General features: G+C 49.9%; 4 protein-coding genes across 4 annotated transcripts; 2 read left to right on the top strand and 2 right to left on the bottom strand.

Moving 5' to 3' along the window:
* Window positions 1-224: 224 nt before the first annotated feature.
* MIND_01177900 (Alcohol oxidase) lies at window positions 225-749 on the bottom strand (the record flags this gene model as incomplete). Its single annotated transcript, XM_037368294.1, has 1 exon — window positions 225-749. The coding sequence occupies one exon, from the start codon at window positions 747-749 to the stop codon at window positions 225-227; it is 525 nt and encodes a 174-aa protein (XP_037215220.1).
* Window positions 750-4,562: 3,813 nt separating this feature from the next.
* MIND_01177800 (Alcohol oxidase) lies at window positions 4,563-6,723 on the bottom strand (the record flags this gene model as incomplete). The annotated part of the gene is made up of 6 exons (XM_037368293.1): window positions 4,563-4,630; window positions 5,457-5,538; window positions 5,592-5,670; window positions 5,718-6,117; window positions 6,161-6,550; window positions 6,615-6,723. 6 exons carry the CDS (start codon window positions 6,721-6,723, stop codon window positions 4,563-4,565), a joined length of 1,128 nt encoding a protein of 375 aa, XP_037215219.1.
* Window positions 6,724-7,548: 825 nt separating this feature from the next.
* On the top strand, window positions 7,549-8,668 carry MIND_01177700 (uncharacterized protein; the record flags this gene model as incomplete). Its single annotated transcript, XM_037368292.1, has 6 exons — window positions 7,549-7,600; window positions 7,647-7,747; window positions 7,793-7,879; window positions 7,929-8,210; window positions 8,257-8,326; window positions 8,376-8,668. The coding sequence occupies 6 exons, from the start codon at window positions 7,549-7,551 to the stop codon at window positions 8,666-8,668; spliced, it is 885 nt and encodes a 294-aa protein (XP_037215218.1).
* Window positions 8,669-16,476: 7,808 nt separating this feature from the next.
* Window positions 16,477-17,084, top strand: MIND_01177600 (uncharacterized protein; the record flags this gene model as incomplete). The annotated part of the gene is made up of 2 exons (XM_037368291.1): window positions 16,477-16,627; window positions 16,723-17,084. The coding sequence occupies 2 exons, from the start codon at window positions 16,477-16,479 to the stop codon at window positions 17,082-17,084; spliced, it is 513 nt and encodes a 170-aa protein (XP_037215217.1).
* Between the last annotated feature and the right edge of the window lie 411 nt (window positions 17,085-17,495).

The raw sequence follows: 17,495 nt of genomic DNA, 5'->3' as shown, positions 1-17,495 counted from the left end.
GAGGAGACAGTTTAGATTTAGATCCAACGAGGCTGGTGTACTTTGTGAGAAACACTGCCAAGTTGGCGACCCGTAAAATCTGTGGGTGTACTACTGGATAACATTTGAGAATGTCGGCTTGCACACTATCCTCCCTGCCCGCTCTCTCGACTTGGTATGGTATGCAGCATAAGTACTTGAATCATTTTTTATGGAATAAATATTGTTCGTCCGCTAAGTACCTACTAGTATTTCTGAGTTTGTTTGATCAAATCTGCACATCGCTCAGCCATTGCCATGACCGGAGCCATTGTGTGGGCAGTAGTCACACATGGAAAGACGGATGCATCGCAGACCCTCAGTCCCTTGACGCCGTAGACTCGCAGCTGGTCATCAACGACGCCTCCAAGCTCTCGTTTCCCCATCTTGCAGGTCGACGCATAGTGATAAACGGTGGCCACTTTGGAACGGATGAAGGAATCCACATCACCGGGGGAGTCGGAGGCAGGCACGTCGTAAGCCTTCATCAAATAACCAGTTTTTGCGACCTGAGCTGCGATACGTGTCGAGAGGAAGATGGCCTTGCGGAGAGTTTCCATATCCTCTGGATGCTGAAGAAAGCCGAGGTCGACTTGAGGTCGAGCATGAGGATCAGCTGATTTCAGTCGAACAGAGCCAGTGGATTTAGATTGGAGCATAGCGATGAGGAACGACAACAGCCCAACAGTTGGAGCAGGACCTTCGATAAATGTAGATGCAGCGATAACCATAATCTCGATATCTGGTGTCACGGATAAGACCCGGCCCGTCCGCTCCGGCGCTGGTGTCGGGCCATTGCGGGCCCGTAACACGCAGCACGTGACGACGGGGAACATGCGCCCCAGTAGGAGGAACGCACACGTGGGAAGCACGTGACCGAGAACGACGCGTCGAGCCGTCGCCGAGCCCAACTCGACACCAGGGGAATGGGGAGGAGTGCTAGGAGGTCAGGAGTAGCGCCTGGCCCGCAAGGGATGTGCGATCGTCCCCTCTGCGGCCAGGAACGGGAGTGAGGAGGAGGAGGAGGGGCCAGGGTGTCCGATCACCCCCTTTGCGGGCCACAGTATATAATGCGCGATAGTGTACCCTGTACTCTATCGCTTAGATCGTCTGAAGAACTACCTTACTCCGTGCGAGGGAGACGCTATCGACTCATCGGGCCCGACACGACCCGATTCGAACCTTCGACCACCGACTACGGCAAGGGACCGAGTTCACGGGCCCTTTCGGTTTCGATCTACCCCGCCCGCCATACTTGCGGGCCCGACTATTCGTCTGTTCTGTTCCGGGCGCGTTCTTAGGAGAGGTCCTTGCACGGCCCGACCCGCAGTCTGACAGAATCTAAGCGATCCCCTTACGCCCGCACAACAGAACACGCGAGAAGGCGACAAGATTCATTGCAAAAAGTCCAAGAGAAAAAGAGAATACAAAATAATAAAATACAAAAACCCCCCTCCGACTACGCCCGGCCTTTTCCCTTTCGACCCGACGAAGGACCCGACGGAGGTGAACGTCGTGACCCCGACCCAGGCCGAGGACCCCCAGGAACGGGGCTCGAGCGACCGGCCTGGCGACGGTCCGCGGCGGCCCTCCGCTCCCACAAGTCGAGCCGGGTCGACCCCGAATCATCAACGGCACCGAAGACGCCCCGCACCCGAGTGTACAACTCCACCATTTGAGCCGCAGAGAACCGATGCCCCAGGTAATCCATCAGCTCGAAGTCGGCCGGCTGCATCAACATGCGAGTCTCGGACCGGAGTGAACGCAAGACACCGGTGGACAGAGGGTTGTCCTGGGGCCGGGTCAGCAACTGGTGCAGGAGCGTCACCCCCACGGCGGAAAATCGGCACGATTGGGCCACATCCGGATCATCCAACAACCGGTGCGCCTCGGCGGTGGCCCGAAGTCGGCGACGGCTCGCCGAACCAAAGCGTCACGTCCGGGTAACCCTCCGGGGCGGAAAGACATATCCCCCATCACCGAGGGGCCCGAACGGCCGGAGCTGGTTCCAGCTTCGGGACGGCCCGCGTCCCTACGCGGCCCGGTGGGGGGAGGACGGATCGGGGTGACAGGTGCGGAACGAGGGGGCGCGGGAGATCCCGTGCGAGGAGGGGGCGCTGGCCGACGGACCGGAGAGGCCGATCGCCGAGAAGAAGGAGAGCGGGAGCGTCGACGCGACGGCCCAGGTCGGGGACCCCGTGACCGAGCCCGGGGGCGTCGCGGAGACGGTTGGCGGCCCGCATGCCGGTTCAGAACGTTGGGACGGGAAGAGTGTCCCTTGTCCTCCGAACGACGCCGATGTTGCGCCCGCAAGGTATTGGAGCGGGGCAGGAAACGGAAGCAGAAGCGCCGGTAGAGGAAATTCTCCGACACCGCTTGAAGGTCCGCGAACCGCGAATCCATCTCCAATAGAGCGTACACGCCCTCCTCGTCTGTGCACTCCCAGAATTCGAACCGCCACGGAGACTCGCGTAAGTCCTTGGCCTCGTAAGCGGCCGCGAACGGGCCCCACGACCACAACAACGACGGTGCGAGAGACTGCACCAGTCGCAAGCACGCCCGAACGTTGGCCGGGAGTTTGGACGCGAGGTCACCGGGCTGGCCCCAGACGGTGCAAAGCCGCCCCATCTGCGCGCAAAAAGGAGCAACGCGGGCGTAATGGTCCGAACCACTTCGCCAGGGCGGCAACGGTTCACCCGGGAAACGCTCTGTAGCGCCCGTCGACTCAAGGCCGGGGCCGAGGGCACGTAACCGTCGGTGTCTTCCACGGTCAGCCGCGATACCCGGTTCGACGGGGAGGTGCGGCGAGCGGTGGGGCGACGGGGAATCACGGGGATAGGCGGAGGGTCGTCGTCCGAGATCTCGATCACGGATGCGGCGCGGATCGGAGGAGGGGGCCGGGCAGCACTTCCAAACCCGGCGAGGAGGCGCGAAGGTCCCATCGACACATCGTCCGGAGTCATCGACGTCGAGCATAATGACGTCGGGCGCCAGGGGCAAGGGACGGGGACGGAAGGAGAGGGTCGGAGCCCAGACACCGTCCTCAGGCAAACCGACCGGAGCCCGATGTCGGATCACCCCCGGCCCGGGTGGCAGTAGTCCGGCACCAACCACAGACTCCAACTCCTCAACGACGGACGGATCCGGGAAGACCATTTCGGGAACGTCCCCGACGAATGACCATAGGCGGGGAAGGCTCCGTGCCAGGATCCAACCACTCCGCCCAACGCTCCGCCACACCCAGGAAAGAGAAAGTAGTCCCCAGTTCCGCCTCTTGAAGATTGCGGGCGCCCGCAAACGTCGCCGCATCGCGAGGATCGGGACCTTCCCAGAATCGCACCCCGAACTCCAGTACCGGGTCCCAAGCGAAGTAGTGAGGAACGAGCAAAGGGCGGGGCTGTTGCAAATAATGAAGGAGTGGATCGGGACCAGCGCGGGGCGATGGAGGAAACACGCGACCCACGCAGTCGAGGGCCAGATTCCAGAGGCCGCGGGACAAGAAAACGGGGAGGCCCGCCAAAGACAACGAGAGAATAAAACGAATGACCTCGCGCTGCCAAAAGGTTTAGTGAACACAAAAGGAGAGCGGCGGCCGATTACGCACGAGGATGGGCCACAGATCCTCGAACGCCTCTCGGTCCGCCCCGTCCTCCTCACACAGGCGCCAAGGCAATGACAAGCTGACGAGCGAGGCTGCCCAAGTACTCGCGAGGTCGGAAGGACCGCCAGACCCGCTACCCGGGTAGTTCCAATGGCAAGACGAGTCGTAAGCATCGAACAGGACGCCAAGAAACGGTCCCGAGGACCGAACACGGACGGGCGCCAGAGGGCAGCCGCCATGGCTGCGTCAAGCGACGCCTGCAGCCAATCCCAGAGGCTGGTGCTGGGAGGACGGACGAGGGGAGGGCGATGCAGACGGGAAAATCGGTATGCAGGATCCCGAAAGTACCCACGAGAGAAGCGGGGGGGCACGAGAATAGTGGAGACGAGGACGACGCGTGAAGTGAGTTCGGACAAAAACACGCGACAGGTCGACCCCATGCACGGGGAGGCGGATGACCTGACGAGGGGGAGGTCTGCCAAATCGGCCAGGCCCGACTGTTGGACGGGGAACGAAGAATGATTCGGGTCGCTGGTCGGGGCGAACGACGGGAAGGCCAGGGCGTCCAGGAAAGAGAAGTGCTCCAGGAGGAAACCAGGCGTTACCCGTAACGGCGGGACAGCGCTGGTGTACGGCGGTAACGTTTGTCGACAACAGGACATAGTGGGGGGCCATGACGGGAAACGACGAAAAACGAAGGGGAAAGGAGAATCGACGCAGCCTATATATGGCCCGAAACAGGGAATGTTCCATATGGAAAACCCTCGCAAAAGGAGAGCGAAGTGAGACGCCCCGAGGACGCCCGAAATAGCAAGAAGAGGACAAAGGACGCGAAATATATTGCCAACGCGAAACGCTATACCGCACGTGACCGCGGTGAAACACTTGATGGACAGGAAGAATCGATCTGCGGACGCCACGAGGCGTCAGAAGCCGCGGGAGATTAAAATGCGCAGCCGAAGCTTAGCTTAAGCTTATGGGCTGGATGGAATTTGCGATTGGAAGGACGAGCTAGAGTCAAAATTAAACCCGAGAAACCGGGGCGACCGAGCCACGCCGACTCGAGACGAGTCGTTCCTAGGGAGGGGGTGATGTCACGGATAAGACCCGGCCCGTCCGCTCCGGCGCTGGTGTCGGGCCATTGCGGGCCCGTAACACGCAGCACGTGACGACGGGGAACATGCGCCCCAGTAGGAGGAACGCACACGTGGGAAGCACGTGACCGAGAACGACGCGTCGAGCCGTCGCCGAGCCCAACTCGACACCAGGGGAATGGGGAGGAGTGCTAGGAGGTCAGGAGTAGCGCCTGGCCCGCAAGGGATGTGCGATCGTCCCCTCTGCGGCCAGGAACGGGAGTGAGGAGGAGGAGGAGGGGCCAGGGTGTCCGATCACCCCCTTTGCGGGCCCACGTATATAATGCGCGATAGTGTACCCTGTACTCTATCGCTTAGATCGTCTGAAGAACTACCTTACTCCGTGCGAGGAGACGCTATCGACTCATCGGGCCCGACACGACCCGATTGAACCTTCGACCACCGACTACGGCAAGGGACCGAGTTCACGGGCCCTTTCGGTTTCGATCTACCCCGCCCGCCATACTTGCGGGCCCGACTATTCGTCTGTTCTGTTCCGGGCGCGCGTTCTTAGGAGAGGTCCTTGCACGGCCCGACCCGCAGTCTGACATCTGGCCGGTTGACGGAGGAAACGCCGCTAGAAGTAACGACATAGGCCGTTTTTGGGTCGATGTGCGATGAATGGGCGAAGATGGACATAGGCGAAGGGGTGGTTCCAATCGGACTTTTGAAGCCCAGCATGTACTTGCCGAACTCCAGCATACCTCGCCAAACGCTGACTGCCATGTGCTGGAGCGAGTCCGCGAGCGGGACTTCGTACATGATGGGCACGCCCACGTGATCTTGCTAACAAAAACTTGAACTCGGGACCCCAAAGAAACCAGCGGGGAAACACGTACCAACTCCGAGCCGACTCCAGCCAGATCGACCACACAGTCTATGTTGTGTGATTCGACATGTTCACGAGGCCCGATACCACTGTGTCAAGGTCAGAAATAGAGATCTAGCAACAAAATTGAGATTACCTTAAGAGAAGTAACTGAGGAGACGCGATAGCACCGCATGCAACAATAACTTCTTTGCGGCATCGCGCGTAAAATTGACCGGCGACAGAGCCATTGCTCGACTCAAAGACGACACCAGCAGCAACCCCGTTTGCGAGCTCGATACGACTAGCAAGCGCTCGAGGACATATGGTCAATCTACTGCGCCGAGCCGTCGCTAGATTGGCAGGAAGATACGCCGTGAATGCCGAAACACGATGAGAACCCGTGTCAATGGCCGTGTCGAGTACAGCACAAACATCAACGGGCGTTGAGGGTGAGTTGAAATCGGCAACATCGACATATCCCATGGAAGCGGCTGCTTTGAGGACGTTTTCGTGGCTCTTGAATGGAAGGTAGGTTTTCTGGTTGACAAATGGGCCTAAAATCGTCAATTGTGGTGGGATGCAAATGCGGGTGAGTACCTGAAGCTCCATGCCAAGGTGCTTTGTGGGTCAGGGTATTTTCCGACTTGAGAACATAGGGCTCCATTGACTTGTAGTCCCAAGAAGGGAACCCAAGTTCAGCCCATCGATCGAAGTCGCCAGTTGCACCTCGCGTATAAAGCATGGCGTTGACACTGCTACCACCTCCGAGTGCTTCACCCTGGGCAATTTGAAGCGTTTTCTGTTGAGCATGAGCGAGAGGAGTGCAGTCCGTTTTGACGATTGGGGTCGCCGAGTTGGCGTGGTCGCTGGAAATTAGAGGAACCCGAGCGATGAAAGCGTCGTGCAACGGCCCACGCTCAAGAAGAAGCACGGACACGTTAGGATCTTCGCTGAGACGCGAAGCCAAACAGCATCCAGCGGTTCCACCTACGCCATTTCCATCAGTTTAGGGGGAAACGAACAAAGCAAAACGAAGTTCGCTGTTACTAACCGCCAACGATAATGTAGTCGTATGTTTTGGCATCCTTGGTACCGAGGGCATGCAATGTCCCCGCTTTGCTGACAGGAGAGGTAGGGTAGCTGCCGCCGAAGAGACCCATGGTGAGGATAACTCGAAACGGACCTGTGTTGTTTATAAATATTCATGGATGCCAGCAGACTGCGGTGCACTGTGGACGCAGTGATCTTCACACGTGACAGTGACTGCCACTAGTTCGAACCATTCCGCACAGACGGAGGCCACCATCACCCTTCTCCCGCATATGTGTTGGTGTTCAAGAATACCCAGTCGAGAGGCCGTCGTGGAATGGCTCATTACATCACAGATATCGATGACCTCGAAACTACTGTCCGAAGTTGGCTCTGCTCCGCAAGCGCAGCGACACCGAGCATATCTATAACGACGGCGTCTGCTGTCACCCCTATTGTTCGACTACCTGAAATGTGACTGCCATGATGCTGGCGGGCGGCGGCGGCGGCGAAGCCTTGCTTCTGACCCTGCAGCTTGAACATGATGCCCGCGTCGGAATCCGCTTTAAAGAAAGAAGTCCGACGCTGAAATCAGGAAATCAGCTAGAGTCTCTTCCGGCAACAACTTGGGCAGTGCGAAACCATCTTGAATGGCTAATCTCGGTACAATCCAGTAGATGTCTTGTCTTTTCTGATCTTCGGATCCGGGATCTATGCTGTTATTAGAGACCCGAGATAACTCTGCATCAACCGATGACAAGACCTACAGTGGCCTAGCATCCATATTAAAACGCTGGTGTTCTGTCTACTCCACCGCACCCTGGCTGTTCTGGTATCACTGTCCGCGCAAATGGCCTCGATCTACCTGGTCTCTGTCGCGGCTATTGTCTGCTTATATACCCTTGTTGCAAGTTTTTTGCGCAAAAGGGTAAGATTTGTGCTCGACGATCTTCATCATGCTAATCACGCTGAAGCTGCGCAAAAACCATCCACCAGTCATCAACATATGTGTGTGTGGCATCTTTCTTCTCATCACCGAGCGCCGAACAAAAAGTCCATCTACAGACAACCGAAATTTTCCTAAACCCACGGCAGGCCTATGAAGAGGCCATTAGGGACATTGGTCCAGTTATAGCTGTGTTACGCAAAGGACATGTAAGCCAACGCATTGCTATGGTCAAGTAATACTCAAAATTACAGCTCGAATTCGTTGTGGATGACACATTGGTCTCCTTCTTGGTTTCTAACTCAACAGGGACTTTCGATTTCGAAGCAGCAACGGCCACAGTAGGCTTTTAATTCATGTCCTCTGCTTTGTATCTCATCTCCTTGGGAGATTCTACATTTGCGCCCATTTCTATTTCTCTTTCGCTCATTCTTCAGCGAAATCGACGATCTAGTTCAAAATGGTATCAACCCTATGCTCGACAACATCTTAGAACGAAGTATGCAGTCCAATTTTGCCGATCGCGAGCTCGACGCAAAATGTTTAACATCTTCGGTGTGTGTTGTTTTCAGCAAATCAGCGGAGAAAGCACTTGGAAAAACTAGACTGGACATGTTCGATCATGCCCATCGCAGCATTGCCGAAGCAATGTTGGGTGTTATATTCGGAGAGGTGCAATGCCGAGCTCCAGTTATCTTTCATTCGAACCGACGACCAGGGCTATGCAACGGAAAGAAACATAATGGCGGTCGAAAATGTAGCCACTGACATCTCAAATTTGACCGGCAGTAAGGACTCTTGTGTTTTTTAGATATTTTGCTGACCTTTTGCCCTCAGTATACCAAAACACGTCTTTCTTTGGTCGTCATCTGCCTACTCTATGGTCTGTCTACACCTGGATCAAGGTCCTGAGCACTTCGATCCTTGCTTTCTTCCGTATTATGGGGCCGCTTGTCTGGCGCTATATGAAACAATATTCCAGGGCAACTGATACCAAACCTACCACCGTTCTCGAATTTTTATGCCAAAAGTATGGGAAAGTCGGGTCTGCAAATCACAGTCTCGGCGTATTTGACTTTTTGCAAATCATGTCGCTACTCATTGGGTACACGGCCGCACGGCAGGCTTAAGATTTCATTAGTATCTGACCTCCTGTAAGTTGTCTACACAAAAACCTACGATTGTTTTAAGATTAGGCGAGTATGACTTTCTTAAAACTTGGTGGACAGCGCGTATTAGCGTCGGGTCGAGGACATTTCATCTCACAACATCATGATGGCTCCGAGTCCAAATTAGGGTTATGCTCCGAAACCTCGATTATGCGCCGAAACCTCGATTACCTCGAAACCACTGTACACTACCACAAAGAAAGAATTCAGCTATTCCACACCCAACCCCTGCTCATCCTGCGTTACCCTCGGAAGGTGGATGGTCCGGCTTGATTCCCTCGCGCTGATGGCTCTTCAGTTTGGTGAAAACACGATTGCAAACCACCTACCTCCAAAGGTTTGGAATGGCGCCATTGACGGGTATGAGGTGAGCTGGTCCAACCCGGGCAAAGTAAGTCCAGCTGGTGGCACGATGAGCTTCATTCACAGGTCTACAAACAACACATACCTTCGTGGTTGCCATGGACTCGGAGGGGAGGGAGTTTGGTGGAGGTAAACTGTGGCTGGGTAACGGAAAAACCAGGGCCTGGAGGTGGTTAAGGTGAGCATGAGACTGCTCTATAGCTATGTGCATACCTCTGAACCCGGAGCTAACAGCAGGTTGCGGCGCTATTGATGTCGATGGGCCGGGAGCCATGGTAGAGTGACGGCGCGGGAGTGCACAGATGGGTCGGGCTGTAGGCTCTGGCTGTGGATGGGCTGAAGCGGAAGTGGTGCCGTCTTTGTATTCACGAAGGCCCTCGATGGTGTCTTCAGGATGGAGCTCTTCCTCAGTCTTGAGAAGGGCTATAACATGCCTAGAATCCGTTAAAACTACATTGGAAGCTAATGAACACATACTTTTTCCATTTCTCGTCCTTGATATTTGCGCCGTTCTTCTGAACAAGGCTCTCCAGCCACACCATAAACACACCCCAGAACGACTTGTCAGTGGTTCTTGGCTTCGGGGTCTTGCTCACATCTGAGGATATGTTGTGACGGGGGACCTTGTTGGCATCCTCGTGGAGCAATGTGGGGTTTTCGCGTGCAAAGGTGCGCTGTTTGAGCATTTCAGTGATAAGTAAGCAGTCGTAGACAATTGCGCACCAGGAGTAGCATCCGTACAAGATGATGCGGCGTGATTTTGTGGTGGTCAAGGCCCATTTTCTTGACGGCACTACGAGTTGCTGTGGTCAGGTTCTCGGTGAGAGATTCACCAATCTATGAGGACATTAGTGTCAGTAGAGTGTACAACGAGAAACGGTCGCGTACATGAGTGGTAAATGTCTTCTTTGCATATGACGCGTATGTCCGAGCCTCTTTTTGAAGCAATTTGCGGCGCTACGGTGAACTCGGAAAAGATATCGTCGAATCCATTCGTGTCCTTGTACTTTTTGAGAATGGGCTGTGCATGGGAATAAGTGCAAAGCATTGCAAAGAGAAAGCCACATACAAGAATTGCCGCTATCAAACTCTCGTTGTCGTATGCCTGCCGCTTGGGGTCAAACACAACTTGCTTCGCTGCAGCGATGACTTCGTCCTATAGGTAAGCTCAGCATGGGCAGAAAGAGATAAGCAGCCAGGCCTTTTGCTCTTGGTTCAGTGCTGCTTGATGCATGGTCTTCCGGATTTGAAGCAGAAGTGCCTTGATCTCGCTGATATCTTTGGCATTTGCGAGAGCAATTTGAGTGTTGAAGAGATTATGAGCAGATGAGAAGAGGATGGGGATCAATTGGTCGTGCGGGAGACTGAGTTTCTAGAGGAAATGTCAGCCAAATAGTATGACAAGCCTGAGACTCGGAAACGCACCGCACGAAGCAGATGTAGCTCTTGTCTATTCTCATCGTTGAGCTCCATTCGGTCGGAGACGGAGTCCACAAAATCAATGGGATTGACGACATGAGCTAGCGCTGTGTCCAAGTCGGTCGGGGCTGGCTGGCTGGATCCAAACGACTCCGAGGAGCCCAGACTTGCTTGCCGCTGGGTGAAGGGGGTTGGAGCTCATCGTAAGATTGTTCGAACTCGTCGGGTGGTGCACATAGTATAGCGCTGGCCATTTTGGGACTGTTGGTATGCAAACGACATGGCAAAAGGAAGAAAGGAAGGTGGTGGTTTTGTTGGAAAAGGAGGTAGGCTTTTATACGACTACTGGAGGTCAAATTGAGCTAACGGAGCTTAGGGTTGTTACGAAAGACGTGCCCGAATGGACGACGCGACCTGACCAGGTGTCCTCTGAAACAAGCACTAGCGCATCGGCGACCCTGACGAGCTTTGGCGAGCCTATACACAACACGGACGGACCATGAGCGCAACACGGCGGACCCCGTGGGTTCCGTACAGCGCCAGTGTTTGAAGGCACAGTGTTCTCACTGTCTGAGAGCGGAGAAGGGAAAAGGTTGGGAAAGGAGCACGTGCTATTGATGATGTAAGTGACTTGGACATCGACCATTTTGGAACATGGCTTTTTTAGATAGAAAATGATTATTAATTTAAAAAACAAATATTAGTAAGCTAATCAACATCCATATTTAAAATGTTTCTCAGACTGCTGGATTTTGACCCTATTTGGGGCTCTGCAGCTGCAACAGGCAAACTTCCTATATGACTTGCAGTAAAGTTATTAGAAATCAAGCTGCCCACATCATGGTTACTTGATTTTTCCTTTCCTTTATTTTTACCCCTGTTTTTTTGAGTTTCAAACTCTAAAGTTGCAGCCTCCCAGATGATCTTCTCTCTGAGTAAATGTACTGGCTGACTACGGAATGATCCAAGAACCTCAGAATCACGCATCTGTGCTGTATTGATAACCCAGTTGTTAACTGCTCTGGAGTGGTGTTCTACGGCTAACTCCTTTTCACTGGTTTGTTCTCGTTCCTGCTTTGTTGATCTTGAACGGGAAATTTGACACTGATTGTCAACACAATTATGCTGGATATTGACTGTGCACAATATGTCCTACAAGAAAAATCAAATTAAATCATCTGTACAAATATTATTACATACCTCAATACTAAGACAAATTAATACTTCAACTGATTGCAATTGTCTCATAGAATATGCAGAGTGTGGAGTGCCCAATGACATCTGGGTTACTATGATAAAATCTACCCTCCCACTCATTTGTGCAGGGGTTCCTAAGACTTGCACAATTTCAGATACTCTGCCTATCTGCCTTTGATTTGTATGATCACTATAGACTATATGGTCTCCCAGATTGCAGAGATCATGATTTTTTAAGAATACCTGTTGTGGTGTGTAAACATATGTAGTCTCCAGGTCACATGTGGATAGTATGGGAATATTCCATGCAATTTGTGCTGATTTTATAATGCTAGCCTTTTGTAATGGTCCAGTTTTTTGACAAGTCCCAGGTATTTTAAGTGGGACAGACTCAGAAATACCAAGAAATTCACAGCAGAGAGCCTGAGTATGAATAAAATCCAGAGGCCTTGATCCTACAGTACACCAGGTACCCTGTAGAAAGTCTGTTGGAGAGAATTTCATCCAATGGGACTGGGAATCAAGCTGAGCTGAAACTTTAATTTGATCTGTTGATGGGACAAAAAAATATCCACCACTCAAAAGGTGACGTAAACGATTGCCTCTAGCCATCTGCATGGCAATATCCTTTGATGGTGCATGGCGATTGCTATGAATGCTGCAAGATCTAATTACAGCATTAAATGATTCAAACCCTTCAGTTGCAAATAGCATTGCAGGCCCAAATCTTCTGATATGTTCAGGCAAGTGAAGGATAACATGAAACTTGGGTTTGTTAAACCAGTTAATACTTAGCTGACAAGTACAATTGAGAAAGTGATCAATTGCATGTTGGAGTTCAGCCTATAAACAATTAGAGATAAGATGGATATATTTGGAAACATACCAAATAATCATCTAAATTATTAATTGAAGGTTGCCATGCCAAAGTCACAACATGACTGAGAGCTACCCAGGTATTTACTCGTTCTTCCGATAATAGACCTTGAAGCACAAATGGTGCTACTTGCACAATTACACGAAAATCACGTCCTGTGAGTGAGCCAGCATATGTAACAAGTGTATGGCCTGAAAGAGTAGGAATTCCAAGACCAGATACATTGAAGGAGGAAAGTCTTGCAATCAGAACTTGTTTCTGATCTGGTTTGAGTCTAGCAATAGCATCACGCCAAAAGTATTTGACAAATCCAAGTAGGATAACATGAAGAATTTCAACTGGTGTATCACTATGAGGGTCAAAGTCTGTTGTGAGATTAGTAAATTAAGTTAAATATTTAGGTAGATAATTACCCTTAATACGCCATACAGGACTAGTAATATCTGATGGAAAATTTTTCTTCAGATTATTAATATCTGCTTGTTTTCGTTCTTTTGTGCCGCCTCGTCGTCCAGAGATGGCAAAAACCTGGGATAGAAATCCCTCCATAAACTTGTCCTTGATTCCATTATTGGTTCGCATCTCCTTGTACTTTGATTGCTTTCCAACAGTTGTTGCTAATTGAAACTGAGATTTGAGATGTTCACATGTTTCTACCCTATTTCTAGGAGCACCAAGATTCATAAACTGTGATATTCTGCTCCTGAGATCTGCTACTGAATAGTCCTGTTTCTTCTTGTTTTTTCTTTTTTTAGTTATAGGAGCTTGTCCTGACTTTTGAGTGCTGTTTCCTCTACTATGGCTATCACTGTCAATGCCAGAGCTATCACTTAAATCTTTTTCTGCTGCAGGCTGTATATCATCATCATCAGACTCATTATGTTCTGGTTGTCCTTTAACCCAGCAGACACGACAGAAAAGCTTTCCGCGAAATCCAATATGACAGGCTAGTTCACTCTGCATTGGATTGTCACCTAGCATAGCCAAGACAGATGGGATCAGAAGCACAAATTCCTTGTAATGACAGTCCCATGCCCAGATACCATTCTTTTGTGCAACTCTGAAGATATGTTATTATTTATAAATGATAGATATAGAGCCCACATACTGAAGCTGCTGTACAATGCCATCTAGCATTTCTAATGGTGGCGCTATATTTGATGTTGATAGAAAATGAATATTTGACTCTCGATGTACCTCCTTACGAGGTAGACCTGCAGCTGTAAATAAGAAGGAATTATGCTTGTTCCACTTTTTTGATAGATTCCCAGAGGTATCATCACAATATAGCCAGATAGGAAATGCCATAACACGATGTCCCTGAGCCTGTTTACGCCATTGATTGCCTTCCTGTGAGTTTGTTTTAGCCCAAGGAGTTAAGGTATTCTGTGTGGTTGAGTGTTCTCCTAGGATATTATTGATGTTCAGATTTTTGTTTGTTTGATTTGATTAGAAAAACTCACCAAAAATAATTCTGGGATCAGCCAGCCCTCTATCCTGATAAGTGTGCAGCAATCTGGGAAGTGATTGTGCAAAGTGAGTAGATAGAATTGTGACTGGGCGATCTTTTTCTATAAGCCATCCAACTTGTCCATCAATTCTAGTCATTGCCATTGGATATGCATATGCATATATTTGACCTGTACGTTGAACCCATCTAGTTGGCATGCATAGTTCTCCATTTGATAATAAAGCAGGCTCCCAGATGAAAAAATCTTGATTCTGAAGTCTTATCATTGGAGTTGTTAAGTCTGAATCAAGTTCTTTAAGCCATCTTTCTGCCTGCCAGGCTTGAGCTAAAGTGGGATGACTATCTTCAGGATAAAATTGAAGTTTAGGGCGGACTTGAGGATTTGCCATTTCCTAAAATTTGAATTTATAAAATACATATTATATTTAAAAGAATGTGGACACGACTCACTTGAGCAATAAGAGCTGCCAAGTCATTCACATAGTATTTATGACCAAATGCACCTGTGTATTTGATACTCTGAACTCCACATAATTTTTGTAAAGTTTTGTCAATATCATCAAGCACCCGATCTGTAGGAAGGCTATGGAGCCCAAGTGTTTCCATAGCCCAATGAATTGCTGCATTCTGTTTTCTCGAGAATGAACACCGTGGAAGATGCCGGAGAATATCTAATACACAAGTCTGAAATTTGTTAAAATGTCACCATTAGATTCATGGATTAACTTATTCTCACTTCTTTATCTGGCCATGGGTACCAGTCAGACTGAAAATTTCCAAGATCTATATGATGTCTTTTATGAGCATGGGGTTGTTCTAAATTTATATTTGATTGAATTTTTATTTTTATTAATTTATATACTCACCAAGTTGTTCTAAAGTTGCACTTGATGAATTTGACCCAGATTCTAAGTCACTGCGTTCACAATCTTCATCATCAGAATCAATATCTGCCACTAGAAATTCATGAAGTTGCTCTAGTAATTCATGCTGGTGGGCATCAGAGCCTTCAAATTGCATCTCAATACTAGCTAAATTATTCCATTCCCCTGTGCCAGTGGTTTCATTGATCCAGCTATTATTATTTCTGTGTTCCTGTCTCTGAGCTGCATCTAGAAGAGTTTGGGCAAGGAGACTCCTTATATGAGCCTGCGATTGAAAACTTGCAGTACCACTTTCATGAGAAGAGCTACTAGCTGTAGCTGGGTTACTAGAAGCTTCATCAGTTTTCCGTAGATTTTCAATATGACGGCGTGATGATTCATGCTGAGCAATATGTTTCCATGCAACAGGGTTACTATTCAAACACACGGTGCATGTGAATTTATTCATTGCTGTTGGAATCCAAACTAAAGATAAGTAGAAGTTAGGCTGGTCTAATATTCAGAGATAGATAGCCTACTGTCTGGTCTTGCAGAAGGGAAGTTTCCTGTGCTGATGCTAAAAGACAATGGATTTGAGACTAGAATATTAAATTTATATATGTCATAATATAATATAAAATCCATCTGGTACCTTGTGGTTGTTTTGACCCTCCTGGAACCCAAGCACGCAGATACAAGACAGATAAATTCTGAACACCAATGTCTCCCAGGACTTGGTGCATTTGCAAGGCCATATGCTGGCCACTAGGGAATAAAAGACTGTAGTTGACTTGAGATAGATCTGCTATGCAATGTCGTTTACGCAGCATCTGGAAGAGATCTTGGACAGTTTGACTTGAGTGCACAGCTGAATATATAATTAAACATTTGTTCTAATACTGATTTTAAAAAAATACTTAGAAATTGGGGCCCCCCTGAGGCACCCAAAACAGTAATCTGATATGGACATATCTGTTTAATATTTCTAGAGTCTTGCCTTGAGTGCAGCAACCAATAAACTTGCAAGTGTCGGCATACTTGAATTGATCAGTCTGAGATCAAAGGAAGAGCATCAATAAAACACTTGCTAAAAACATAGCTTGAAAATGCAACAAAATACAAGAGAATATAAACTGTAGAGAGTATTGTGTGTCCACATCTGATTTGTGCATAGAGAAGAGAAGCTGAGCAGACTAGAGCAACCACAATGAGAAGCATCATGCCCAATATTGTGATGCGGTCATAAGCAGATTTGCGACCAAGATACTGATGCCGACGCCATCGGAAGAGTCGTTGCTTGTGTCTTCCAACTTTTCGAGAAAGTGGTGTGGTAGGAGGGAGCTCTTGGAGGCTCTGGAATGCTTTGCCCATGGTGGGATAATGCAAGAGCTCTTCGGGCAGCAAGCATGAGGCTTGTGCATGTTCACCACCACCCACTGGCACGCAGAGCCCAAGTCAGCGGATGTGTCTGATACCCGTGGAGACTGACATTGATGCCTTGATGCCGCACTGAAGCGGACTGACAGTCCATCCATCACTGCCATGTCATGTCATTGAGTTTTAAGAAAGGCGCAGAAGTATGAAAGTCTCAGAAGATTTTGCTTCGAGTCTCAAGCTGAATCACAATATCATTGTCTCAGGCATCTCATCCAAAATTCACAAGAATGTGCGCAAAAAACTTTTCTATGACTTGGCGCCATATGATTTATCTAAGACACCGGTGCAGCCGTGTACGTCGCATTGAAGATAACTTGTGTCTCACCTGAGCGTTCCAAGAATCATCTTTGCTTCCGTTCATCAAACGTAAGAAAACTCTGATTTCAAGCCCTTTGCAGCTCATTTTGTAGTGCATCGACGGTAGTATGGATTATGTTCGAGCTCACCCTCCGACCCGAATACTTCCAGCACATACGCGAAGAAGCATTGAATCACGCGGATCCTCTCACACTCGACCTGAATGCACTCGAAATTGGCACGGCTCTTCAAAAAGCGACTTGGTTGGACTCATTCATCCGCGAAGTCATGCGAACCAAAGGAGATACCCTCAGTATGTGTCGCCGCACGACGATCGACACGGACATGGGTGGCTATACCATTCCCAAAGGGTCAGTCTACTCTTCAAAACCCTCCAAGCTCTCAAGGGATTTAGCCATCTTGTTTATCCTCTCGCAACCCTTGCGCACATGAATCCTGTTCATCGTCCAGATCCTGACTCATTCAAACCAGAAAGGTGGCATGGCCAACATGCGCGACCTGCGTCTATGAGCAGCACCTCATATTTAGCCTTCGGATTAGGCCGATGGGCTTGTCCTGGGCGGTTCCTCGCAGTCGCTGGTAATATTTTCTCGTTGCAGCCTGAATGGTAGCTCACTCAGTTGCTTCTAGAAATGAAGCTGATGGTGTGGTCTCTTATCTTAAAGGGAAAGCCTCACCTTCGCGACGACCGCTATACAGTAGTAGATCCTCTCAACGTCACTTCAGTCCCACCCGAAGGAGAATTCAAACTGCTACCGTATAAGCAGTGATAAGTCTCTCAAGTTTTACTGTATTTGTATCGATTTGTACTTGCATACGATCCAAGGACTGGTTTCCAAGCAC

This window comes from Mycena indigotica (assembly GCF_014461135.1).
Source record: "Mycena indigotica strain 171206Taipei chromosome Unknown Mind.scaff0011, whole genome shotgun sequence".
Taxonomy (NCBI): domain Eukaryota; kingdom Fungi; phylum Basidiomycota; class Agaricomycetes; order Agaricales; family Mycenaceae; genus Mycena; species Mycena indigotica.
This window is presented reverse-complemented; position numbering and strand designations above follow the sequence as displayed.